This window comes from Myxine glutinosa, chromosome 7, assembly GCF_964187855.1.
Source record: "Myxine glutinosa chromosome 7, kmMyxGlut1.1, whole genome shotgun sequence".
Taxonomy (NCBI): Eukaryota; Metazoa; Chordata; class Myxini; order Myxiniformes; family Myxinidae; genus Myxine; species Myxine glutinosa.
The window spans coordinates 56,711,965-56,739,185 of NC_136267.1; the positions used below are offsets into that span (position 1 = coordinate 56,711,965).

General features: G+C 44.1%; 1 protein-coding gene across 8 annotated transcripts in view; it reads right to left on the reverse strand.

Moving 5' to 3' along the window:
- LOC137431270 (uncharacterized) overlaps positions 1-27,221 on the reverse strand; it is a 917,646-nt gene that overhangs the window by 148,699 nt on the left and 741,726 nt on the right. For 7 of the 8 annotated variants that reach the window (XM_078781781.1, XM_078781779.1, XM_078781784.1 and 4 more), the window contains 2 exons: positions 20,167-20,317; positions 19,825-19,894 (listed from right to left, as the gene is read on the reverse strand). In XM_078781781.1, the coding sequence (XP_078637907.1) occupies positions 19,825-19,894; positions 20,167-20,317 (221 nt within the window). The remainder of the gene's footprint in view (positions 1-19,824; positions 19,895-20,166; positions 20,318-27,221) is intronic. The other variant, XM_078781782.1, reaches the window with a different exon arrangement.

The window sequence follows — 27,221 nt, forward strand, 5'->3', positions numbered from 1 at the left end:
CTCGTGAAAGAGCTAACATTTATCACACAAACATATGAAACAGACAAACAAACAAAGTATATAAAAAGGGGAGCGGGAGACAAGATGGGGAGAGAAGGGGAAGCACATAAACACAACATATGAGAGCAGGGACATCGGGAATGTGTGGGAGGGAGAGGGATTGGGGGGAGGCGGCGTGGGAAGGGGGGAGGGGGTGGGAGAAGTATAAACACAAGGACACCAAGGACTTCCAGGAAAGAAGTTGGTATTTCAAAAAAGTGGATTTGGGGTGAAATTAGCGGGGGTAGAAAAGATCAAGGTTTTGGATGGGGGAAGATAAGAGATGGTGGTGAACAGCTGTTTTAAAGACCTGGAGGGAGGAGTGGGAGTGAAGAGAGTGAGGGAGTTTGTTCCAGAGGCGGGAGAAAAGAGGGATGAAGGAGTGAAGGTGAGCAGAGAGTCTTGATTTTTGCAGTTTAACCATAAGAGGGTTGCAGGCAGATCTTGTGCGAACTGTAGGAATATTTGGGGGACAGAGCCCAGAGAGAGCAGGAGGAGCAAGGCCGGAGAGGAGTCGGTAGAAGACAGAAAGACCACCAACCTGCCTGCGGTGAGTAAGTGAAAGGCCCTCGGAGGTAGCTTCATCACGGGAGATTCCAATGATTCTGAATGCTTTGGTTTCAACAGTGTGAAGACGAGCTAGGTGTGAGGCAGGAGCACCAGCCCAGAGGGGAGAGCAGTATTCCATTGAGCTGCGGATGAAAGCCTTGTATGTGGTGAGGAGCTCAGGTGTGCCAAGGAAGGACTTCGCATGACGGAGGATGCCCAGGCGGCAACTGGCTTTGGAAGCCAGATTTGAAATGTGGTTTTCCCAGGAAAGATCATGGCAGGTAGTGAGACCCAAAAGCTTGAGTGACAGAACTTCTTGGAGAGGATTATTCAGAAAGTGGATGGGAGGGTTGTCCAATCGGTCTTTTCAGAGAGACATCGTAAGAGTGTGAGATTTGTCAGGATTGAAAGACATGTTCCACTTGTTTGCCCATTCTGTGATTTTGTGCAGGTCTGCAGAGAGTGAGGAGGCTGCAGACTGCCGATCTGAGGGATGTGGAATGGAGTGGCAGAGAGTGGAGTCAGCAGCAAAGAGATAGAGAGGATTTTCAAGAGAGTCGGAGAGATCATTGATGAAGACCAGAGAAAGCACAGGGCCCAGAACACTGCCTTGAGGAACTCCAGCCTGAACAGGAAGAGGAGATGAGAGAAACCCATTCAGGGCCACACGTTGACTACGACTAGAGAGGAAGTCCACCAGCCATGCGTGGAGATTTCCATGGATACCATAGGAGGAGAGTTTGGAGAGCAGAACGGGGTGCCAGACCGTATCGAAGGCACGTGATATGTCGAGGAAGACAGCTCTAATTTCATGTTTGGCATTGAGGACCTCCATCCATTGTTGAGACAGCAGAAGCAGCATGTCCAGAGTGGAGTGACCTGGTCTGAAACCAAATTGATGATCAGAGATCAAGCCATTGGAGAAGAGGAAAGATTTCATATCTGAAGCAATGATGGATTCCATGACTTTGTTGATAATTTGGAGAAGGCTCATTGGTCTGCAGTTGCTAGGATCTGTTTTTGCACCATTTTTGTGTAAAGCGGTGATGATGGCTGATTTCCAAGAAGATGGCAGATGACCTTGAGCAAAAGAGAGGGTGAAGAGAACAGAGAGAGGGAGTGAAAGAGCGGAAGAACAGGATTTTATGACCCGTGGGCTGATGCCGTCAGGTCCAGTTGCAGAATCAGAGTCGAGGGTTGACAGAAACTTTTCCACCTTGTCAGGAGGAAAGGACACAGAGTCCAGGAGCAGCTGGGTACGACTGGGTACGGTGGGTACAGAGAGGGATGGGTTTGGGACACAAGATTTAGTGGCAAACATAGAGTTGAGGCATTCAGCTTTTTCACGTGTGGAGTCAGCTGCGTAAACATTTGAGGGAAGGGAGGGGATGGTGGGGGAACAACAACATGCATTTTAAGGCCATTTTCCCTGCGAGAGCAGGGGTTAGCCTTGCGGTCCCCATGACAATCTTCTCCATTTTGCCCTATTTTCTGCATCTCTCCTTGTTAACCCCACGGTGTGTACCCTGGTTAGAATAGGTACACCATATCCCTGCGTGTCGTAAGAGGCGACTAAGAGGGATGGCGTCAGGAAGGGCATCCGGCCATAAAAACATTGCCTCAAAAAGAGAACCATGACAATTACAACTACATATGGGCAGGGTACAGCCCGAAGTGAAGATCGGTTTCTGAGGTTTGGGACATGGAATGTAGGGACAATGACCGGGAGATCAGGAGAAGTGGTGGAAGTACTGGTCAGAAGAAGAGTGGACATATGTTGTGTGCAAGAGACGAGATGGAAGGGAAGTGGTGTGAGAATGGTGAAGGGTAGGCAGGGAGAGAAATACAAGTTTGTGTGGCAAGGGTGCCCGGAGGGCGTGAATGATGTTGGTGTCCTGTTTTCTGAGGAGTTTGTCGACAGCGTGGTGAGTGTGACTAGAGTGAGTGATAGGTTGATGATGGTGAAAATGATGATTGGAAAGCTCTTGGTGAACGTCATCTCGGGTTATGCTCCGCAGGTTGGTCGGAGCGATGAAGAGAAGGACAAATTCTGGTGTGCGATAGAGAAGCTGATGGAAAACGTGAAAGATGAGGAAGTTGTTGTGGTAGGAGGAGACCTAAATGGACATGTGGGAAGGAGTATGGACGGTTTTGAGGGAGTTCATGGGGGTTACGGATATGGTGTGAGAAATGGAGAAGGTCAAAGGATTTTGGAGTTTGCTGATGGAGCTGATTTGTTGATTTGTAATACTCAGTTCCAGAAAGAGGATAATAAGCTTGTTACATAAATGTCAGGTGGGTCGACGACAACCGTTGACTACCTGATGGTGCGTAGGCGAGATAGGGGGCACCTTCGGGACACAAAGGTGATCCCGGGGGAGGAGGCTGTTTCACAGCACCACTTGGTTGTCTGCGATATAAGGGTGAAAGGTGCGAGGAGAGCTCAGTGGGTGAAGTACCAACCGAGAATGAAGGTGTGGAGGTTGAAAGAGGTGACAGTAAGAGAGGCATTAAAAGAGAGGCTGAGTAGGGTAGAGGATGATGTGGTTGAGCTTGAATGTGGTTGGATGTCAATGAAAGCTAGTCTGTTGGGAGCCGTTGGTGAGGTATGTGGATGGACAAAAGGACCACCGAGGCACTCGGAAACATGGTGGTGGGATGAGGAAGTTGGAAAGAGGATTGACGAGAAGAGGAAGAACTTCAAGGAGTGGCAGAAGGCGAAGGGTACGGGAGCAGAAAAAGCAGAGCATGAAAGTTATAAGGCAGCCAAGAAGGCTGCAAAGAAAGAGGTAGCAAAGGCGCAGGAGGCATGTAGGAAAATGTTCGGAGAAAGCTTGGATTCGGAAGACGGTCAGAGAGGGGTATTCAGGATTTCAAAGCAGATAGCGAAAGAGAGGTGTGATGTGAAGGGGGTGAGTTGCTTGAAGGATGAAGTGGGACAAATCATTGTGGACCCAGATGGAATTAATGGAAGATGGAAAAGATATATGGAAATGCTGTTGATTACAGAGAATGAATGGGATGGCAACATAGAGAGTAACCCAGTTTTAGGACCGGCAGAGAAGATAACTGAGAAGGACGTTGAGGAAGCGATAAAAGCAATAAAATAAAAAAACCCACCTTTAGAAGCCATTTTTCCCCGCAAAGCGGTTGTTGGCCTTTTTCGGGGACCGTGGTTGTTGTTGTTTTTGGTCCCCTTTCTGAAGCAATGTTTTACGGCCGGATGCCCATCCTGCCGCCAACCCTTTTTGTCGCCTTTTACGACAAGCAGGGAATTACTAGTGAACTGGTACTCAATTAGCCGACCTCGGAAGGTATGACAGGCTGAGTCAACCCCCCTGGTGTTAATTCAGCGATCGACCGGGATTCGAACCCAGGATCCTAGGATCCTAAGCTGGCACCCTAGCCGCTAGCCCAAGCAATGAAGATTAGAAAAGCGGGAGGGCCGACAGGAGTTGTGGGAGACAGGTTGAAGGTAGCAGGAAGTTGGGGTGTGAAGAGAATGACAGAGATCTGTAATCTGGTGGTGAAAGAGGGCGCATTCAAGTGGATTGGTAACTGAGTACCCTCGTCCCTCCATGCAAGGGGAAAGGTGACCCTCTGGAGTGTGGCTCATACCGAGCGATATAAGTTATTGGAGCATGGAATGAAGGTATTGGAAAGGGTGTTGGAGAGGAGGATAAGGAAGAAGGTGAAGATCGACGAAATGCAGTTTGGATTTATGCCAGGAAGAGGAACGACAGATGCGCTCTTTATTGTGAGGCAGTTGCAGGAGAAGTGCATGGAGAAGAGGTAGAAGTTGTTTCTTGGGTTTGTTGATCTGGAGAAAGCATTCGATAGGGTTCCACGCGAAGTATTGACATGGGCATTGAGGAAGTTAGGAGTGGAGGAATGGTTGATCAGAGTAGTGATGGCAATGTACAAAAGAGCGCACACAGCTGTAAGGACGAAGGACGGGAACAGTGGTGAGTTTGAGGCGAAGGTGGGAGTGCATCAGGGGTCGGTACTAAGTCCACTACTTTTTGTAGCTGTGATTGAGGTGCTGCCTCAGAACGTAAAGGAGGGTTTACCGTGGGAGTTGTTGTTTGCAGATGATCTGGAGTTGATTGCGGAAAGTATGGATGGACTGAAGGAAAAGATGAACAAGTGGAAGGAATGTATGGAGACAAAAGGGCTGAAGGTGAATATAGGAAAGACGAAGGTGATGGCAAGTGGTAAAGCATGTGGTGAGGTGGAAAGAACTGGCAAGTGGCCATGTGCTGTGTGCCGGAAGGGTGTCGGAGTGAACTCCATTCAATGTACAATGTGCGCTGAGTGGGTTCATCAAAAATGTCGTGGTCTGAGAGGGTCATTAACCAGTGTGGCAGCTACATTCAAATGTAAGGTGTGCACAGAGGGAGCTGCAGATGGAGGAAATGTTGAGTTGGATCTTGGAGACGGCGTGAAGCTGGAAGGTGTGAAAACATTTTGCTACCTCGGAGACATGCTGAATGGAGAAGGTGGATCAGACTCGGCAACGGTTGCAAGAGTGAGATGTGCATGGAAGACGTTTCGGGAACTGAGTGGCGTGCTGATGAGGAGGGGAGTGTCGTTAAAGCTGAAGGGAAAGGTGTTTGCTGCATGTGTGAGAAGTGTTCTGCTTTATGGGAGTGAGACATGGGTATTGAACGAAGAGCAGCAACGAAGGCTGGAAAGGGTGGAAATGCGAATGGTTCGGTGGATGTGCGGAGTATCGTTGAGAGAGAGGAACACAAATGATGAATTGCGAAAGATGATGGGAATAGAGCCTGTGATTGATGCTGTGAAGAGGAACAGGTTGAGATGGTTTGGTCATGTGTTGAGGAAGGATGAAAGTGACTGGTTGAGAAGAGTGATGGAAATGAATGTAGAAGGAAGTAGGGGACGGGGAAGACCGAGAAAGACTTGGCTAAAGATGGTGGAAGAAGAAATGCGGGCAAGGGGGTTAAACAAGGGGAGATGCAGAAAATAGGGCAAAATGGAGAAGATTGTCATGGGGCCCGCAAGGCCTGTTGTTGTTGTTTGTTGTATCTCCACTCTGAAAATGGAAGCATTGCAAAAATATAACAAAGAGCAATCAGAGATTGACGACCCTCGCCAGGACGTGTTTTTAGTGCTTTTAAAAGCGCTTTTGCGTTAAAACAAATATGATGGCCGAACCACGTGACCGGTGACGTCATCATTTTTTTTTTTCACCAATTGATCCCGAGATGTCGCTCAACAAATTTCATCTTGATCGGATGAAGTTTTGTACATGTCAAATTATGATGTCATAATGAAGGCACCTATGACATCATCATTAACATGTTATTCCCCATGGAGAGTTCTTTACAAGGAGCCATGTCTCAACTTTTTCTATGCTCCACTTCCGAATATATAGCAGTGCAAAGTCTTTCACTTTTTCCAAGATGGTGCCCGTACCACATGACATATGACGTCATAATTATTAAAAATTTCTCAAGGAGGAGATGCACCTTTGGGGAAAATTTCCTGTCAATCGGGCCAAGAGTTGCAGAGAAAATCATATTGTTACGTTTGTGGGGGTAAGTGATGAAATACCATAGTGGAGATAGAACTGTGTTGGGTAACATGGACCGCGAGTAGGAAGCCAATCTCGATGTGTTTAAGTAGGGGAAAACTGTGAGCTGAAGATTGTTTATGTGTCTTCACATGGGGGGGGGGGGGGGGGGTGGAGCTTGTGTCATCTAGATAGGGGTTAAGATTAGTTTCCCTGGTATGTGATTGCCTCCTGTGGTTTTTCCCTACGTTTTTATAACAAGGCAGGCCATAAAAATCCTCATTACACCAACAACAACTAGAGGGGAACTTAGTAAAGAGCATACCTCCACTAGGTGAACAGTTTACGTTTTGTATCCCAGAGTGGACCAGAAAATCAAAATACAGAATCACATTTAATCAAAATTATCCATCCACAAGATTTTAAGATTTACTGCTGTATATCGTTTTTGGCCCGATCTGCTAATGGTGAAGAATCACTTGAAAAAATTATACGGGCAGGATCCAGATCAGGATCTTCACCAAAATTGCATCAATTCTTCCTCGTCACAGACACAACGTGCCCACCAAGTTTTGGCGAAATCCATCCATAACCTTTTGAGATATCCTGCTATGTGTTGGTTTTCGCCCTAACTCAGAAAGGTGAAGATTCACTTAAAAATTAAATAATTCTCACATCCGAATCCAAATTCAGATCTTCACCAAAATCTAATTGATTATTCCTCGTCACACACACAACCGGTCCACCAAGTTTCGTCCAAATCCGTCTACAACTTTTTGAGTTATTCTGATATGTATCATTTTTGGCCCGATCTCCAAATGGTGAAGAATCACTAAAAAAATTCTACAAGCCGGATCCGAAACTGGATCTTCACCAAAATCTATTCATTTCTTCCTTGTCACATACGCTAGCTCTCTGCCAAATCTCGTCCGAATCCGTCCACACCTTTTTCAGATATCTTGTTCACAAACAAACAAACAGACAGAGGTGAAAACATAACCTCCATCCACCTTTTGTGGCGGAGGTAATAACTGACATGCATGCCGACAGAACCCGAGCAGAGCAGTGTCCCATGGCAGGATTACATGATCAAGGAACTGTTGTGTGAATGTTGGAATTTTGATTTTTTTTTGAGATATGTGTATCATATATTATATGCTATGTGTATGATCTATTTTTGCATATCTATTTTGCAATGAACTTGTACAATAAACATGCTATTTCATGGTATGTCAGGAGAAAAAGTAATAATTAGTTGTCTTTATTGTGTGTGTATGGTCTGAGTAATAAATGACTGGTTTATATTACAAGGGAAAAAATAATTATTTTAAATACAAATTAAATCAATACATGTATACACAAACAAAGTTCTTTGTCAAAGTAAAATCTTTAACACAATAAAGTAATGTGCAGAATTAAGCTGCCAGGCCACAGCTCCCTTCTTGGGAGGCATAGCGAATTATAGTTTCAGTTGAAAAGTTTGACGAAGTGTACTCCTTGAGAGGTAGGTGACTACTGATGCACGATCGCGAGCCTTTAGATCTGATCGGGTGACCCATCTCACGACTGGCTGCGACCGTCTGCGATCGATCGTGCGAGTGGTCGCAGGTCCCCACGATTGATCGTACGATCGGTTGCTGATCGCCACCACTAGTCACACGATTACCGATCTTGCGATCGATCTTCTCCAATCGTTGGTGATCGCACGACCACGCGTACCACCAATCGTACCACCAGTCTTAAGAGCAATCGCGGCATGCGATCACAAATGGAGATCGTAGCAAACATTGCCGATTGGTCGTTCCTCAGCCAAATTGCCACCAATCGCACGATCCAGAAAACGTACGATCCAGTGTGACTGAGGCTTCACTCACTCGGACTGGCTTTTGTCTCGGTCGGCTGCGGCTGGCTCGTTTGCTCTTTGAGGAGAGTTTTCGGAGTTGCTGGGGGACTTTTGAATAGTCAAAGGAGGAGGTGTTGCTGACAGTGGTGCTCTTCGGAGACAGAGTAGGTCGCGATCAAGGCGAAGGAGGCTATCCTGTCTGCTTGCCTCATGCCGGTGACTGCTATGAGTGCGACTCCGTGCCATATTGTGCGCTTCACGCGCGGGGACTCGGAGTTCAAGTGACCACCAGGCACCTGGAGGCCAATTGAGACGCAAAGCTGAGTGCCGGCCAACTTAAAACATTTATTTTTATTTAATCTTTCCCTTTGTGTGTTTTCGCATCTGAATGGAGACGCGTCTCACCGTAGGATTTAATTTACCTCAACCTTTATTTTGTCGTGCTTGACTTTCATTAATTTTATTATTTGGCCATTTCTCATTTGTCGTATTCTGTGTTTGTGGGTTCGAGTATAAACCCTGTGAGGTCCATGCAGGTACACACTTTGGTTCCTTCACCCACGCACAACAAACCAACCCTCAGTTTCAGGAATCCGCAGTGGCAGTAAGATTGATCGGTCATTCGTCACCCAGTGGTGTTAACCGTTCGGGCTGACGCGACAATATTTATTCTGTGCGGACAAATAGACAGACAAACAAAAAAAAAAATCACTTGTAGAACAACACTTGGCAAAAGAGAACAAAGTAGAATGTCACTCGGTAGAGCATCCTTTTGACCTCACAAATAATTGGTGGTTGAATTCTGTTACCTGATATGCAAATCGTCTTCAAATTAGGTTAATCGGATGAAAATTGACAATTTTAGAAATTTGGCCTATGTTGACCTTTTGGCCCATGTTGACCGCAAAAATATTTGGTGGTTGGTTTCAGTAAACTCATAAGCAAATGCTATTTAGATTTCAAGTCAATCGGATGAAAATTGAAGATTTTAGAAATTTAAAATGTGGTTGACCTTTGGCCTATGTTAACCTTTTGGCCTACTTTGATCTAAAAAATAGTTGGTGGTTGAATTCAGTTAGCTGATATGAAAGTCCTTTTCAAATGTCAAGTCAATCGGATGAAAAATGAGGATTTTAGAAATCTTCATAAGTTGTTGCCCTTTGGCCTATGTTGACCTCAAAAATAGTTGGTGGTTGGTTTCAGGAAGCTGATATGCAAATCCTATTCAGATTTGAAGTAAATCGGATGAAAATTGAGGATTTTAGAAATTTGAGATAAGTGGTTGACCTTAGGGCTATGTTGACCATTTTTTAATTATTATTATTATTAAATATTTTTTTGTATGCAAGATCGAGGCTCGTGAAAGAGCTAACATTAATCACACAAAAAGTCAAACCGACACATAAAACACAAAAAATAAGGGGAGCTGTAGACAAGATGGGGAGAGAGGGGGAAGGACACAAACACAACATTTGAGAGCAGGGACATCGGGAGAAATGTGGGAGAGGGAGGGCTTGGGGGGAGGTGGGAGAGGTATAAAACATATGAACACTGCAACGACTTCCAGGAAAGAAGTTGGAATTTCAAAAAAAAAGTGTATCTGGGGTGAATTAACAGGGGTAGAAAAGATCAAGGTTTTGGATGGGGGAAGATAAGAGATGGTGGTGAACAGCTGTTTTAAAGACCTGGAGGGAGGAGTGGGATTGAAGAGAGTAAGGGAGTTTGTTCCAGAGGCGGGAGAAAAGAGGAATGAAAGAGTGAAGGTGAGCAGAGAGCCTAGATTTTGGCAGTTTAACGAAAACAGGGTTGCAGGCAGATGTTGTGCGACCTGAAGGAATATTGGGGGGACAGAGCACAGAGAGAGCTGGGGGAGCAAGGCCGGAGAGGAGTCGGTAGAAGACAGAAAGACCACCAACCTGCCTGCGGTGAGTGAGTGAAAGGCCCTCTGAGTTAGCTTCATTGCAAGAGATTCCAATGATTTTGAAAGCTTTGGTTTCAACAGCGTGAAGCCGAGCTAGGTGTGAGGCAGGAGCACCGGCCCAGAGGGGGGAAAAGTATTCCATTGAGCTGGCGTTGAAAGCCTTGTATGTGGTGAGGAGCTCAGGTATGCCAAGGAAAGACTTCGCAAGAGGGAGGATGCCCAGTCGGCGACTGGCTTTGGAGGCCAGCTTGGAAATGTGGTTTTCCCAAGAAAGATCATGGCAGATAGTGAGACCCAAAAGCTTGAGCGACTGAACTTATTGGAGAGGATTGTTGAGAAAGTCGATGGGAGGGTTTTCCAGTCAGTCCATTCGGAGAGACATTGGAAGAGTGTGAGATTTGTCAGGATTGAAAGACATGTTCCACTTGTTTGACCAGTCTGTGATTTTGTCCAGGTCTGCAGAGAGTGAGGAGGCTGCAGACTGCCGATCTGAGGGATGAGGAATGGAGCGGCCGATAGTGGAGTCATCAGCAAAGAGATCGACAGGATTTTCCAGAGAGTCGGAGAGATCATTGATGAAGACTAGAAATAGCACAGGGCCCAGAACACTACCTTGGGGAACTCCAGCCAGAACAGGAAGAGGAGATGAGAGAAATCCATTCAGGGCCACACGTTGCCGACGACCAGAGAGGAAGTCCGCAAGCCATGAGTGGAGATTTCCATGGATACCATAGGAGGAGAGTTTGGTGAGCAGAGCTGGGTGCCAGACCGTATCGAAGGCACGTGATATGTCAAGTGAGACAGCTCTGATTTACTGTTTGGCATTGAGGAGCTCCATCCATTGTTGAGACAGCAGAAGCAACATGTCCAGAGTAGAATGGCCTGGTCTGAATCCAAGTTGATGATCAGAGATCAAGCCATTGGAGAAGAGGAAGGATTTGATATCCGAAGCAATGATAGATTCCATGACTTTGCTGATAATTGGAAGCAGGCTGATTGGTCTGTCGTTGCAAGGATCTGTTTTTGCACATTTTTTGTGTAAAGCCGTAATGTTTGCTGATTTTCAAGATGCTGGCAGATGACCTTGAGCAAAAGAGAGGGTGAAAAGAAGAGAGAGAGGGTGAGATAGAGTGTCAGAGCAGGATTTTAGGACCCGTGGCCTGATGCTGTCTGGTCCAGTTGCAGAATCAGAGTCGAGGTTTGACAAAAACCTATCCACCTTGTCAGGAGAGAAGGACGCAGAGTCCAGGAGCAGTTGGTTTCGACTGGGAAAGGTGGGAACAGAGAGAGATGGGTTTGGGACACAAGATTTTGAGGCAAACACAGAGTTGAGGCATTCGGCTTTGTCACATGCGGTGTCAACTGTGTAGCCATTTGAGGTAAGGGAGGGGATGGAGGGGGAACAAACACCAGAAATGGATTTGACCAGACGCCTCCAGGATTTGAAGGAAGGAGACAGGTTTGAGAGTTCAACCTTGAGTGTGGAGAGATAGTGCTTCCTGGCACTCCTGAGGGTAGACACAGACTTGTTCGGAGCTTGGTGGAAGGAACTGAGATTGCCTTCAGTTGGATTTGCCTTCCAAGAGGCAAAGGCAAGTTGTTTCAGGGCAACTGCCTCACCACAAGATTCAGTGTACCATGGACGGGAGGAAGGGTAAGACAACTGAAGACGAGATGGGATAAATCTGTGCATGAGAGAGAGCAGTTTGCTTTGGAAGAATTCCCAGGAAGAATGAATGTCAGAGGCAGTAGAGATGGGAGACCAGTCCAGATGATTCATGGCTGCTTGTAGACCGTGCCAGTCAGCCTGAGTGAAATGCCAGACTCGTCGGCGCTGAGGAGGCTCTCTGAGAAAGGCCAGAGAGATGTCCACTTTAACAAGCACATGATCAGAAGAACCAATTGGAGCAGAAGAAGAGCAGCAGACATTTGCAGGGAAGTTCGTCATAACCAAGTCCAGAAGAGAAGATACTCCATTGACTGAGATCCGGGTCGGGAAATTGACAGATTGTGTCAGTCCCAATGAGTCGCAGAAGTCCTTTGCTGAGGTGCCATGGCTGGTGAGAGATGAACCCACACCCAGCCAGCTGGCATGATGACAGATGAAGTCGCCACATATAAGGAAGAGAGAGTTTGGATGAGTTGATAGAAGTTGGTCCATGTTGTCCGTCAGCGAAATGTCAATGGAGTCATCACTGTTTGGAGGGCGGTACAGAACACATATGAACAAAAGGTGGGAGCGGAGAGGAAGCCGGAGCCAGAGGTACTCCTGGGGGTGGGGTGGAGAGAGGGCAGTGCAAGGAGAGTGAGGAAGGGAGTTTTTGATAAAGATAGCCACCCCACCACCAGGACGAGGCTCAGGTCTATCATACCGGAGGAGGGAGTAACCAGCAAGAGATAATAAGGAATCAGAGACATCTTGAAGGAGGAAAGTTTCTGTTAAGCAGATCAAGTCTGGATTGTCAGAAGCAACCTGAATGGAGAGATCAATCAGGTTTGAGCGAAGGCCCCGGATGTTTGAGGTCCATACCATTAATGAGGAGAGAGGAGCATCGGGTGCAGGACAGGGGAGGGGAGGGGTTGGGTCAGATGAAGGATGCGAGGGGGAGGTAGGAAGAGCAGTTGATAGTTTGTCAGAGATTACAGAAGAGTTACAAGAAAGGGAAGGATGAGGAGGACGAAAGGTTTGATGGTGATGGGATGAGGCACAGTGAGGAGTTGTTTGAGGGGGGGCAGAGGAAAGTAGAAGGTTAGGGGAGGTGGAGGTATGAGATGGAAGGGAGACGAAGTGGGGAGGAGGCAGCTTTGAGAAGGAGGTGGGAGGAGGGAGAATTTGGGAGGGATGGTTGGGGGGGAGATTTGAAGGGGAGGGGTTGGGGGGGAGTTTTGAATGGGAGGGGCAATGGGCGAGTTTAGGAGGAGAAGGGCAAGGGGGGAGTTTAGGAGGGGAGGGGCAAGGGGGAGATTTGGAGGGGAGGGACAAGGGGGAGTTTAGGAGGGGAGGGGCAAGGGGGGAGTTTGGGAGGGGAGGGGCAAGGGGGGAGATTTGGAGGGGTGGGGCAAGGGGGGAGATTTGGAGGAGAGGGGCAAGGGGGGAGTTTAGAAAGTGGATGATTCATGAAAGATGAACATTTATAACAAATTGGGTTTGTTGTGATTTTCAAGTTAGCGATCCGTTTAAGAACGATGGAGGAGGGGTGGAATGAATGAGAATTTAGAGCATGTAGTGAGCCTGGTGTTGGCTTAGCGGTTAGGGTGCTGGCTTGGGATCTTAGGATCCTGGGTTCGAATCCCGGTCGATCGCTGAATTAACGCCAGGGGGGTTGACTCAGCCTGTCATCCTTCTGAGGTCGGCAAATTGAGTACCAGCTTGCTGGGATGAATGATCACGGTGTGTACCCCGACTTAGAATAGGTACACCGTATCCCTGCACATCGTAAGAGCGTGACCAAGGGTTGGCGTCAGGAAGGGCATCCGGCCATAAAAACATTGCCTCAAACAGGGAACCATGATTGTCATGGAGCCCGCAAGGCTAACCCCTGCTCTAGGGGGGAAAATGGCCTTAAAACGATCATTCATTCATTCATATTCAGTGAGAAAGAATTATAAGAGATTGAATATTTTTTTGAAATGGAATGAGTTGAAGAGGAAATTGAAAGGAGCCTTTTAAATAGGAAGAAAAACAGCGTGTTGTAATAAACCACTGAATAAAACACTGCAGGGGGAAGTTTAAACATATTTAAACAGAACCGTGAAGAACAATGTTATATTCACAAAACCACCAATGGGGAGAGGGCCTTGATGGACAACCAGGAGTCACTTGAACAGGGCAAAAGGTGGAAGGCAAGGGGATAAAGCGAAATGTTTTTTCTGTTTTTTTTTTTTTTTTGGAGGGGGGTGGGGGTTACAACGTCAGACAAAGAGTAGATGTTCGGTAAAGTTTGGGGGAAAAGGGAAAATCAAAAAACCGAGCAAAAACAGCGAAGGAAGGAACAAACTTCGACGGGGGAAGCCTGAGGCTGCAAGGCCTCACAACAGCCGATGAGGCAAGGCCTCACAAAGGCACGGCAAACAGAAACGATTAATTTATGAAAGATAAATACCGTGAAACTTCCAAGGGGCACACTATAGGTTCACACACCGAAAGATAAATACAGTTTCGACAAAATACAATTGTGAACAATGACTTAACTTTGAAAACGCGGAGACCATGTGGAGCTTCGAAAATCTGTGACGTCGTCTCCAAGATCTCGCGAGATCGCGAGAACTTGGCCTACTTTGATCTCAAAAATAGTTGGCGATTGAATTCAGTTTACCGATATAAAATCATATTCAAATTTCAAGTCAATCTGATGAAAATCGAGGATTTTAGAAATTTGAAATGGTTGTTGACCATTGGCCTATGTTGACGTTTTGGCCAATGTTGACCTCAAAAATAGTTGGTGGTTGAATTCAGTTAGCTGATATGAAAATCCGATTCAAATTTCAAGTCATTTGGATGAAAATTGAGGATTTTAGAAATTTGAACAAAGAAGTGGTTGACCTCTGGCCTTTGTTACTCCCGCTAGGGAGTAATGCATCCGATCGTGTCCATCCGAGTGTGTGTGTGTGTGTGTGTGTGTTTGTGTGTGCGTATGTGTTCGTATGTTCGTGTGTTTGTGAACACACAAATCGTGGGCAAAAATATTGGCACCCTTGCACTTTCTTCCAGAAAATTGTTGAAGTTTAAAAATGTTTTGATATCCACATTTGTATTTCTTTGGTTTGCAGAGGAACAAAACAAAAAAGCTGAAAAAATACTAAACCTTAGCTTATTCCACACAGAAATCCTAAAATGGCCCAGACAATATAATTGCCACCTTTTAGAAGTTGAAAGAAATAAATAGCTTTCAAGCAGGTTATTCTCCATTACTTTGGAATTGAACCCACCTCTGGTGAGTTGCAGGTGCTTGTAATATAAAAACTAGAGAGGTTCCAGGAAACCTGAACTCAACTGGTCTATATCAATATGGTTAGAATATGCATAATAGAACCACAAACTATAAAGTTTATATGTGCTACAAATATATGACAAAAATTGTTTTCAATATGGCCACCCTGCCGCACCCATTTTTGGGCGTGCAACGCCCAAATGCAATCCCAAACTAGTTTATGTCTTAAAGATGCTGCATAACAAGTTTCATCAAATGTAATCAATATTTGTGACTTTTAGAGTGGAGACGTCGAATTGTTTACAGACGACAGACAGACAGACAGACAGACGACGGACACTGGGTGTCGACAAAAACTCAGCTGGGCATAGTCAAGTTGAGTTAACTAGAGAGGTTCCAGGGAACCTGAACTCAACTGGTCTATATCAATATGGTTAGAATATGCACAATAGAACCACAAACCATATATATAGTTTATACAATCACATGGAAAAGTAAGTAGACCCCATGTAAAGTTTTGACTTTTTCAACATATTTCAACATACAGCTATTTGATCTTCATTTCAACAATATTGATAGATAAAGGTGATATAATATAACAAATATCATGAAACATTTACATTTTGTAGTCCATTGTATAATTTAAATAAACATAAATGCAAATTTCGCATGTGGAAAAAGTAAGTACACCCTTGGCTCCAATAGGTGGCATTGCCCCCTTTGGCAGAAACAACCTCAAGTAGGCATTTCTTTTAACTGTCTGCCAGTCTCTGACATCGACTGGGAGAAATTTTTGCCCACTCCTCCATGCAGAATTCTTTCAGCTGTGTGATGTTTGAGGGGTTTCTTGCATGCGCAGCTCGTTTCAAATCCCCCCACAACATCTCCATGGGATTTAGATCCCGGCTTTGACTTGGCCATTCCAGAACCCTCCATTTCTTTCTTTTCAGCCATTCCTTGGTGGATTTACTGGTACTAGGGCATTGCCCGTACTATATCTATATCTAAAATTATATCCCCCCCCTCTATTTACATGCAATGGTTTGGTCCAAAGCGAACGGCTTCCGGAGTTTGGTAAAGAAATCGCCATCGCGTGCACAAACGCGCAGGAAAGCGAATGAATCGCAAATTCGGTTTTATTAGTTTTAAAACATAGTTTAACGCCAACATAGTTTGCAAACGTGAAATAAATGAATACGCTCTCAAATGTGCCATCCGAGGCAGAGTGTGTCCTCCACGTTCGGCACACGCGATCGTTCGCTGCTCTCTGATTGGTTGAATCGTTTTTTGGACATAGCTCGGTAAGTAATTGTCCGATTAATATGAAACCTTGAAAAGGCACATCCTCGGGTCCCCAGCAATATACCTGGCAAGTTAAAAGTATATCGGACCCGTGGTTGTCGAGAAACAGCGGTCACAGACAAACAGACGTACAAACGTACAGACGTACAAACGTACAAACGTACAGAGATTACTGGAATTATAGATAGATGTTTAGGATCATTGTCATGTTGCAAGGTTCACCTTCGGTTGAGCTTCAACTTTCCGACAGATGGCCTCACATTATCTTCAAGCACCCTCTGGTACAATGAAGAATTCATCGTGGATTATATGATGGTGAGGTGCCAAGGCCCTGATGCAGCAAAGCTGCCCCAAGCCATAATATTTCCAACACCATGCTTTACAGTTGGTATCAGGTTCTTGTGGTCAAATGCTGTATTTTGTTTTCGCCAAACATGTCTTCTGGCACTGTGGCCAAACAGCTCTACCTTTGACTCATCTGTCGAGCACATTGTTCCAGAAGTTCTGGTCTTTGCCTAGGTGTTCATTGGCAAACTTCAGTCTTGCCCTGATGTTCTTTCTGGACAGCAAAGGTTTCTTCCTGGCACACCTCCCATGTAGATCAAATTTGTACAGCCTCTTTCTAATGGTAGACTCGTGCACTTTGATATCAACAGTGGCAAGCGCTACCTGTAGGTCCCGTGATGACATTCTGGGGTTCTTAGAGACTTCTTTCAGCATCTTGCGGTCTGCTCTCAGGCTGAACTTGCTGGGGTGGCCTGGCCTGAACAAGTTGGCAGTTGTTTGGAATCTTCTCCACTTGTAGATGATCTTCCGGACAGTCGAATGATTGATTTCAAATTGTTTGGAGATCTTTTTAAATCCCTTCCCAGACTCGTAGGCATCTCTAAGCTTCTTTCTGAAGGCCTCAAAGAGCTCTTTTGATCTAGGCATGGTGACGCCGCACACTTCAACAACAAAGAGCAAACCAAACTAAATGTCTGAGGTTTAAATAAGACAGGTTCCTCCAAGATCCTCTCTAACGATGTTCTAATCATTTGCACCTGAGCTGGTGCACCTGATTCTAATTTTAGGTATTTGAAGTAGTGATAAATGTAGGGGTGTACTTACTTTTTCCACATGCGAAATTTGCATTTATGTTTATTTAAATTATACAATTGACTATAAAATGTAAATGTTTCATGATATTTGTTATATTATATCACCTTTATCTATCAATATTGTTGAAATGAAGATCAAATAACTGTATGTTGAAATATGATGAAAAAGTCACAACTTTACATGGGTGTACTTACTTTTTCATGTGACTGTATGTGCTAAAAATATATGACAAAAATTGATTCTCAATATGGCCGCCCTGCCATGCCCATTTTTGGGCGTGCAACGCCCAAATGCAATCCCAAACTAGTTTATGTCTTAAAGATGCTGCATAACAAGTTTCATCAAATTTAATCAATATTTGTGACTTTCAGAGCGTATACGTCGAATTATTTACAGACGACAGACAGACAGATGGACAGACAGACAGACAGACGACGGACACTGGGTGTCGACAAAAACTCAGCTGGACATAGTCCAGTTGAGTTAACTAGAGATGTTCCAGGGAACCTGAACTCAACTGGTCTATATCAATATGGTTAGAACATGCATAATAGAACCACAAACCATGTAGTTGATATGTGCTAAAAAATATATGACAAAAATTGTTTTTCAATATGGCCGCCCTGCCGTGCCCATTTTTGGGCGTGCAAAGCCCAAATGCAATCCCAAACTAGTTTACGTATTAAAGATGCTGCATAACAAGTTTCATCAAATTTTATCAATATTTGTGACTTTTAGAGCGGAGACGTCGAATTGTTTACAGACGACAGACAGACAGACAGACAGACAGACAGACGACGGACGACGGACACTGGGTGTCGACAAAAACTCATCTGGACATAGTCCAGTTTTGTTAATAACTCATTCAACCAGTTTGAATTGAGAAAAGGAGTCATTCTGCTGTTTTGTGTCAATGTGTGAACCGCAATGAGCATGGAAAAAAGAAAGACGAGAGAGGTTCCAGGGAAACTGAACTCAACTGGTCTATATCAATATGGTTAGAATATGCATAATATAAACTATATAGTTTGTGGTTATATGTGCAAAAAAATATATGACAAAAATTGATTTTTCAATATGGCCACCCTGCCGCGCCCATTTTGGGCGTGCAACGCCCAAATGCAATCCCAAACTAGTTTATGTCTTAATTATGCTGCATAACAAGTTTCATCAAATTTTCTCAATATTTGTGACTTTTAGAGCGTAGACGTCGAATTGTTTACAGACGACAGACAGACAGACAGACAGACGGACGACGGACACTGGCTGTCGCCAAAAACTCAGCTGGACATAGTCCAGTTGAGTTAAAAACCAGAGAATTGTCTGCGGAGGTCAGATACAAGATTGTAGCCACGCATGGACAATCTCAAGGCGACAAGTCCATCTCCAAAGCCATTGATGTTCCTGTGTCCACCATACGCAATGTTATCAGGAAGTTTAGGGGTATGGCACTGCAGCCAACCTCCCTGGGCGTGATCGAATATTGCAGCGAAGGATTGTTCGAATGGTAGAGAAAGCACCTCAATCAACTGCCTAACAGATTCCAGCTGACCTTCAGACACAAGGTACAACAGTTTCAACTCGCACCATCCGTCACCAACTCGATGAAAGGTGGTTCTATGGTAGGAGGCCCAGGAGGACCCCACTGCTGAGAGAGAGACATAAGAAAGCCTGACTGTAATTTGCCAAAACACACCCGAACAAGCCAAAATCCTTCTGGTAGAATGTCCCGTGGACAGATGAGACCAAATTAGAGCTTTTTGGGAAGGCACATAATCTCTGTTTGCAGAAAACAAAATAAAGCCTTCAAAGAAAAGAACACCTTCCCTTCAGTCAAACAAGAAGGAGGTTCAGTGATGTTTTGGGGTTGCTGTGCTGCCTTTGGCACTGGATGCCTTGAATGTGTGCATGGCATTATGAAATAAGGTGATTACCAAGGCATTTTGGAGCACAATGTTCAAACCCAGTGTCAGAAAGCTTGGTGTCCTTCGAAGGTCATGGGTCTTGCAGCAGGACAATGACCCCAAACGTACTTCAAAACGCACACAAGAATGGTTCAAGACAAAACGCTGGACTGTTCTGAAGTGGCCAGCAATGAGTCCAGATCTAAATCCCATTGAACACCGGTGGAGAGATCTGAAAACAGCAGTTGGGAGAAAGCACCCTTCAAATCTGGGAGAACTAGAGCAGTTTGCAGAAGAAGTGTGGGCCAAACTGCCAGTAGAGAGGTGCAGGAAGCTCATTCATGGCTATAGGAAGCGCTCGACTGCTGCTATTTTGTCGAAAGGCTGAGCCACCAAATATTAGGTTGAGGGTGTCAATAATTTTGTCAATGCCATTTCTTTTCATTTTCTGATTTGAAAGGATACCCTTATGAGGAGAGACAGACACACACATACACACACAGTGTTTTTTCTGGTATATGTAAAGTTAATTTGAAAACCTATAGAAATTTGAGCTATGTTTATTGTAAGCTCAACACGATGAAAAAACAAGTTGATCATTGCACTATTCACATTCAAGCTGCCCTTAAACATTTTCCAATGTGCCAGTTATAATTTGGCTGCGCAAACACTTGCACAAACAGTTGACATATTCTCACATCTCTTTTCTTGCTGCTTAATCTGCTGTCAAAGTCTTGTTGGTCTTGATATTCACATTGATGATCGTTTCTGAAAGTTTGGAAAATTAAAAAAGAGGAAAATAGTATGAATTTTAAAAAGCATAATTTTGTTTTCATATAACAAGTACAATAGATTCAATGAAATATGTGCAAATGAGCAACATTTTAAGACTCCCCAGTGGAGAAATCTCACCAAGATAAAATGAACAGGATGACATAAAATAAAGTAAGGAATATACCCGAGGAAAAAGAGTGTCAGCACAGACTTTTTGTACAGTTCTGAAAGCCTGACTCTGCATGAACATGTCATGATATAATTACCTGCTGCCTTGTTGGAAATCATTCAAGGGAGAATGCGGATTGTGAGGATAAGAGCTACCGAAAGGAAGTGGTGGAGGAGAAAGATGTGATCGCTCATCCAACCGCCTATCAAATGCACCCTGCATTCGTTCTGCGTAAGGTTGGGAAAAATCTGACATTAAAAGATGACATCAACAAACAATGTTTCAGTAAAAATATCTCAAATACGTGGGCAAAAAAAACAAAAAATTACATTTTAAATAATTCAAACAATCCCACCCAAAAAGAGCTGCATATTGATATATACAGTCACGTGAAAAAGTAAGTACACCCCATGAAAAGTTTTGACTTTTTCAACATATTTCAACATACAGCTATTTGATCTTCATTTCAACAATATTGATAGACAAAGATGATATAATATAACAAATATCATGAAACATTTACATTTTGTAGTCCATTGTATCATTTAAATAAACATCAATGCAAATTTCGCATGTGGAAAAAGTAAGTACACCCTTGACTCTCATAGGTGGTATTGCCCCCTTTGGCAGAAACAACCTCAAGTAGGCGTTTCTTATAACTGTCTACCAGTCTCTGACATCGACTGGGAGAAATTTTTGCCCACTCCTCGATGCAGAATTCTTTCAGCTGTGCGATGTTTAAGGGGTTTCTTGCATGCACAGCTCGTTTCAAATCCCCCCACAACATCTCGATGGGATTTAGATCCAGGCTTTGACTTGGCCATTCCACAACCCTCCATTTCTTTCTTTTCTGCCATTCCTTGGTGGATTTACTGGTATTTTTAGGGTCATTGTCATGTTGCAAGGTCCACCTTCGGTTGAGCTTCAACTTCTTCGACAGATGGCCTCACATGATCAAGCACCCTCTGGTACAATGAAGAATTCATAGTGAATTCTATGATGGTGAGCTGCCCAGGCCATGATGCAGCAAAGCTGCCCCAAACCATATTTCCACCACCATGCTTTACAGTTGGTATCAGGTTTTTGTGGTCAAATGCTGTGTTTGGTTTTCGCCAAACATGTCTTCTGGTACTGTGGCCAAATAGCTCTACCTTTGACTCATCTGTCCAGAGCACATTGTTCCAGAAGTGCTGGTCTTTGCGAAGGTGTTCATTGGCAAACTTTAGTCTTGCCCTGATGTTCTTTCTGGACAGCAAAGGATTCCTCCTGGCACACCTCCCATGTAGATAAAATTTGTGCAGCCTCTTTGTAATGGTAGACTCGTGCACTTTGACATCAACAGTGGCAAGAGCTACCTGTAGGTCCCGTGATGGCATTCTGGGGTTCTTAGAGACTTCTTCCAGCATCTTGCGGACTGCTCTCAGGCTGAACTTGCTGGGGCGGCCTGGCGTGAACAAGTTGGCAGTTGATTGGAATCTTCTCCACTTGTAGATGATCTTCCGGACAGTCGAATGATTGATTTCAAATTGTTTGGAGATCTTTTTAAATCCCTTCCCAGACTCGTAGGCATCCATAACCTTCTTTCTGAAGGCCTCAGAGAGCTCTTTTGATCTTGGCATGGTGACGCCGCACACTTCAACAACAATGAGCAAACCAAACTAAATCGCTGAGGTTTAAATAAGCCAGGTTCCTCCAAGATCCTCTCTGATGATGTTCTAATCATTTGCACCTGAGTTGGTGCACCTGATTCTAATTTTAGGTATTTGAAGTGGTGATAAATGTAGGGGTGTACCTACTTTTTGCACATGCGAAATTTGCATTGATGTTTATTTAAATTATACAATGGACTACAATTCAAAATGTAAATATTTCATGATATTAGTTATATTATATCACCATTATCTATCAATATTGTTGAAATGAAGATCAAATAGCTGTATGTTGAAATATGTTGAAAAAGTCAAAACTTTACATGGGGTGTACTTACTTTTTCACATGACTATGTATGTATGTATGTATGTATATATATACATATATGTATGTATGTATGTATGTTTGTATGTATGTATATGTATGTATATATATATATATATATATATATATATATATATATATATATATATATATATATATATATATATATATATATATATACACACTGTTGGCCATAAAGATGGAATAAAATATTTTTGACATGATTCCACAGTTTCTTTGGTATTTGACAGTCTACGTGTAAACAAAAGGGTAATTGAGTGATTACATAACGTTTCCCCATTACACAGGTGATATGATAACATTGAAAAAATGTGTATTACGTAATAATTTTTTTTGTTAGGGACTATAAAAGCCCATGCATGTGATATTCTGTCGCTTTCCCTGATTCAACACTGTGTTAAATGAGGCTGGTTTTTTTTCGAGTTCCTTGTACCGTTTGCAAGAAAAATCGGTAGAGACGTTCCCTGGGCTATGCCTGGTCCAACGGAACCAGCAATACGCGAGAGAGTGGTAGCACTGCGGCAGGAGGGCTACAAACAGAGTGATATCGCAGATGTCGTCGGAATATCACAGAGTACAGTCTGTAAGATCCTGAAACGTCAATGTGAGGCGGGGAATGTGCGGCCGCGGAAACCTCCAGGACGTCCAAGATTAACCACGAGACGAGATGATCGCCAACTGTTGAATCTCTGCCGCAGAAACCGAAAAATGCCGACGAGTCGTCTTCGTCGCTTGTGGAGAAGACATCATGGGATCCACGTTTCCCGGTCAACCGTTAATCGGAGATTGCTCCAACATGGTTACCGAGCACGACGGTTGACTAAATGTCCACGCCTGGCTGTTCGCCACAGAGTTGCTCGTCTTCGCTGGCCTTGGGAGCACGGAAGGCTTCATCCTGGACACTGGCGACATGTTGTCTTCACGGATGAGAGCCGCTACATCCTTGACCGTACAGATGGGAGACAACGAGTTCGTCGATTACCCGGGGAGAACCTTCGTGATGACTGCATCCACGAGACGACTCAAGGTGGTGGCGGCTCAGTGATGATATGGGCCGGCATCCATTATGGAGGGAAAACGCCACTGGTGGTTCCGGACGGAAACGTCAACGCCATCGTGTACCGGGATATCTTGGAGTACCACTGCCTTCACATGCAAGACGAGTGTATGGACACAATTTCCGACTGCAGGACGACAACGCTAGACCGCACAGGGCCGCTGCAGTAAGGGAATTCCTTGAGGCAGAGGGCGTGGAGCAGTTGCCATGGCCAGCTTGCTCGCCGGATATGAACCCCATAGAGCATGCATGGGATGCCCTAGGCCGAGCCATCAACGACAGAGATGTTATTCCTCAAACTTTGCAGGAGTTGGCCGACGCTCTGAGGGAAGAATGGGATGCTATGCCTGTTGACGTCGTCAACAAGCTAGTGGACAGCATGCCACGACGTCTGCATGCCCTGATTCGTACCAGGGGTGGACATACCCGCTATTAGTGACTGAGTAACAACAAGGACTCTACTGTGACGCAAATTGATCCATGAAATCACCCCAAAAAATGTTATTTGGAAAACTGACAGAGATTAAAAAGAAATGTGTCATGATCCTTAATTTACTGTCTATTGTCGTCATTGTCGTTTTACGCTCAAGACACCAACCGATTGGGACTGATAATTAATAAAAATCACTGTCAAATGTGCGTAAGAGACAGAATAATAAAGAAAAGTGGTTATATGCACCATAAATACCAATGGTAATTTAGATTGAAATAATGATGCTATGAAAATTTGTTGAAAAAATAATATTCCATCTTTATGGCCAACAGTGTATCTTCTGTCTATCCAAATATGCCATAGTTTTCAGCCTGTAAGTCAATGTGGAGCAGAGTGGGCATTAATTTTCGTGGGCAGGCCACAATAATTTTGGTACGTCGTCACAGGCCCATATCTGTTTTGTAATAAAATTACATCACCATCTGAATAATTTTCGATTTTCATGATGCATGAATGGTTAGTATCATTATTATTCCAGAAAAGATTCCTGAGTTTCCACATTTTCACATGATAATCACAGAAAAGTGACTGATGAGTTTGTGTGTGCCAGATTGTGCAAATGTCTGTCAAATTAAAAGTTAAAAAAATATACTTATCCAACAGTCTTTAAAGGTGCCATACAGGAGACTGGGGATCTAGTTTTCCGGAATGTGAACCGGCTTTATTTCAGAATGAGAGGGATAACAATACTGCACTACAAAATGGGGAAAATAAATAAATACTTCACCCAACCTCTCCCCCAATGGGTTCACGTGCATGACCACAACATTAACAAAAAAAACCACAAAACAATAAAATTAATTAAATATCCTCGTCGGGAAAACTAAATAAAAAGTCATTGTTTTCAAGAACTTTGCACTTTTTTGTCTCATCTCGATTACTCTTTGTCAGACATGTTCTTATATTTGGCTGCGTGTTTGCTTCTCAAAGTGTCCATTCAAGTTGTACTTTTGAATACGGCAACACTTCCTTTGCAAACTAAGCACACAGCTTTCCCTGTGACATCAGTAAAGAAGTTAAGCACTCGGCATTGTTAAACACTCGTCATTCAGCATCTACATTTCGCTTCTTCAAAAAGTGCGACACTGAAGTGCGACAAACGCGAATTCCGACAAAACTGAAAACTATATGGCTAATTTTTGTGCGGCTCCTGTGCTAAACCATTGACTGCTATAATTATCAATGTAATCATAGCAACCAATCAAAGGCCCGTACCCTGCACGCAGGCAAATTGCATTCTTTTCCTGCTGTACAATGTTCGCCGATCAAGCAAATGAAAAGTCCCAAAAGTGTTACTGCCTCAAAAGTATTCAAATAACCACTTTCATCAAAACACACCAATCTGATTCTTGTTTTTACGGTGGCAGAATAGAGTTGGGTCTGGGAGTCATAGCGGCCCAGACATAAATAACATACGGGCCGGATCTGGCCCTTGGGCTGTATTTTGCGCATCCCTGATGTACACTATAAGTCGATTTGGCTAATTTTCCCATTTTTCTTCTTTTATTCGTCGATAGTATGTTATCATAAAGAGGTACAGCATTTAAAACATGCTACAAAATCATGATCAACAAGCTGGCTCGTCGCACATTACATTTTGTCACAGTTCACCACTCCTTTATAAACAAGAACACCTGACACATTGTAATACAATCATTCAATATTTGTCCACCTGGCGGTGCAGCCCTGATTGGCCTACTTGGTTTTCTGAACCCAAAATTAGTCTTCATACATGCTGCAGTGTGTGTCAAATGAATAATAATACAAATAATTTCAGACAATATCACACTTTGCAAATTTTTTTATAAATACCATTCATGCAATTAATTGTCTAAAACCATAGATAAGTTGATTCTGAGTACAAGTCGAGGCCTGGACCTTTGGGGAAAAAAGTATCGACTTACACGCCGAAAAATACGGCTAATGCAAGTTGCACGATTGTGTCTGAACGGGGTAAACATTGTGACCACAGCACTTAGAATGCTGAATGATATCTCATTTAACACCTCTTGGGTCCAGACAGTGTATGTGGAGGTCTAAAATATCGATATGCATGCAATTTTGAGTTATGTGCATCTTTGCTGCATGCATTGATGGTGTATAGGCTCAGAGTTGCTGGTTCACACACTTATTGGAGGTAAAAAAAAAATATAGCCACAAACTATTCAGTCAATTCCTTCCAACATATGATTTCCTTTTAGTCAATTTACTTCACCGAGAAACCTTGGAAGTCTCAACAGTTTGTGACTATTATGCAGACATAGGGAGAGGGGGAGCAGAGGGTGTGGGAGGGGGGGGGGGGAACCGTGAAGATGAAAGGGGGATTGGAGGACAGAGAGTTGGAGTGGGGAGTGGTAACAGAGAAGGGACAGAGTTGGGAAAGGGGGGTAGGGGGAGTTGTGGCTTTTGCGGGGAGAGAGGTTGAGGACTTGGGGTCATGGACTTGAAGAAGGAAGGGGTTGAGGGCTTGAAGTTACATTCCACGGGTCACTGCCATTATGCTGTCAAGGGACATTCTTGGCAAACTCACTAAAAATTCCACACTCCATTGGGAGTGCATTCCCTTAAAACAGCCTGGTGGAAAGCTGCTTACCTGCTGGCACTGTATGTGTTGAAAAACCTGGTATATAAATTGGGGAAGGCTTTGAATGTAAACTAGAACGGCACTCGGAAGAGCACATACCTCCACCAGACTCAACAGTTTACGTTTTGTAACCCACTGAAAGGCCGGATCTGGATTCAGACCTGAACCAAAATCAAATTGGCTTGTTCTTGTGGCCCAACGAACTCATCCAATGAGTTTTGTCAGAACCCATGCGCAATTTTTTGAGACATTGTTTTTAGCCCTATCACTAGCCTATCCTAGCCAATAATCCCTGGTGTTGGGCTAGTGGTGAGGGTGCCAGCTTAGGATCCTAGGATCCTGGGTCCGAATCCCGGTCGATCGCTGAATTAACGCCAGGGGGGTTGACTCAGCCCGTCATCCTTCCGAGGTCGGCTAATTGAGTACCAGTTCACTGGTAAAGCATGAAACTAATAAATTCCTGTGGCACCTTCAGTCACAGTTCACTGGTAATTCCCTGCTTGTCGTAAAAGGCGACAAAAAGGGTTGGCGGCAGGAAGGGCATCCGGCCGTAAAACATTGCTTCAAAAAGGGGACCGAAAAACAACAACAACCACGGTCCCCAAAAAAGGCCAACCCCCGCTTGCGGGGAAAAATGGCCTCTAAAGGTGTTTTTTTTTACTCAATGGTGAAGAATCACTTTTAAAAAATTATCTTGATACGGACCTGGATTTGAATCTTCACCAAAATCTTACTATAATCCACCAAATGTCCGTCTGTCTGTTCGAAGGTACCGCAAAAACGTCTGAACCGACCGCAACGATATTTTGGGTGGGTATTCCTGGGACCCGATGGAGTAAATAAAATAGGCTATATTGTTTTTCCAATTTTTACCCCATTTTCCAATTTTTCCAAACACGATGGAATAATATTTACCGATATGAACAGTGATGTGGCTTTTATTGAAATTCCACAAATACTGTTTAGATTTTGATGAGAATTATGAACCTGCCACGAATGCGGAAGTGGACAGATTACAGCTGC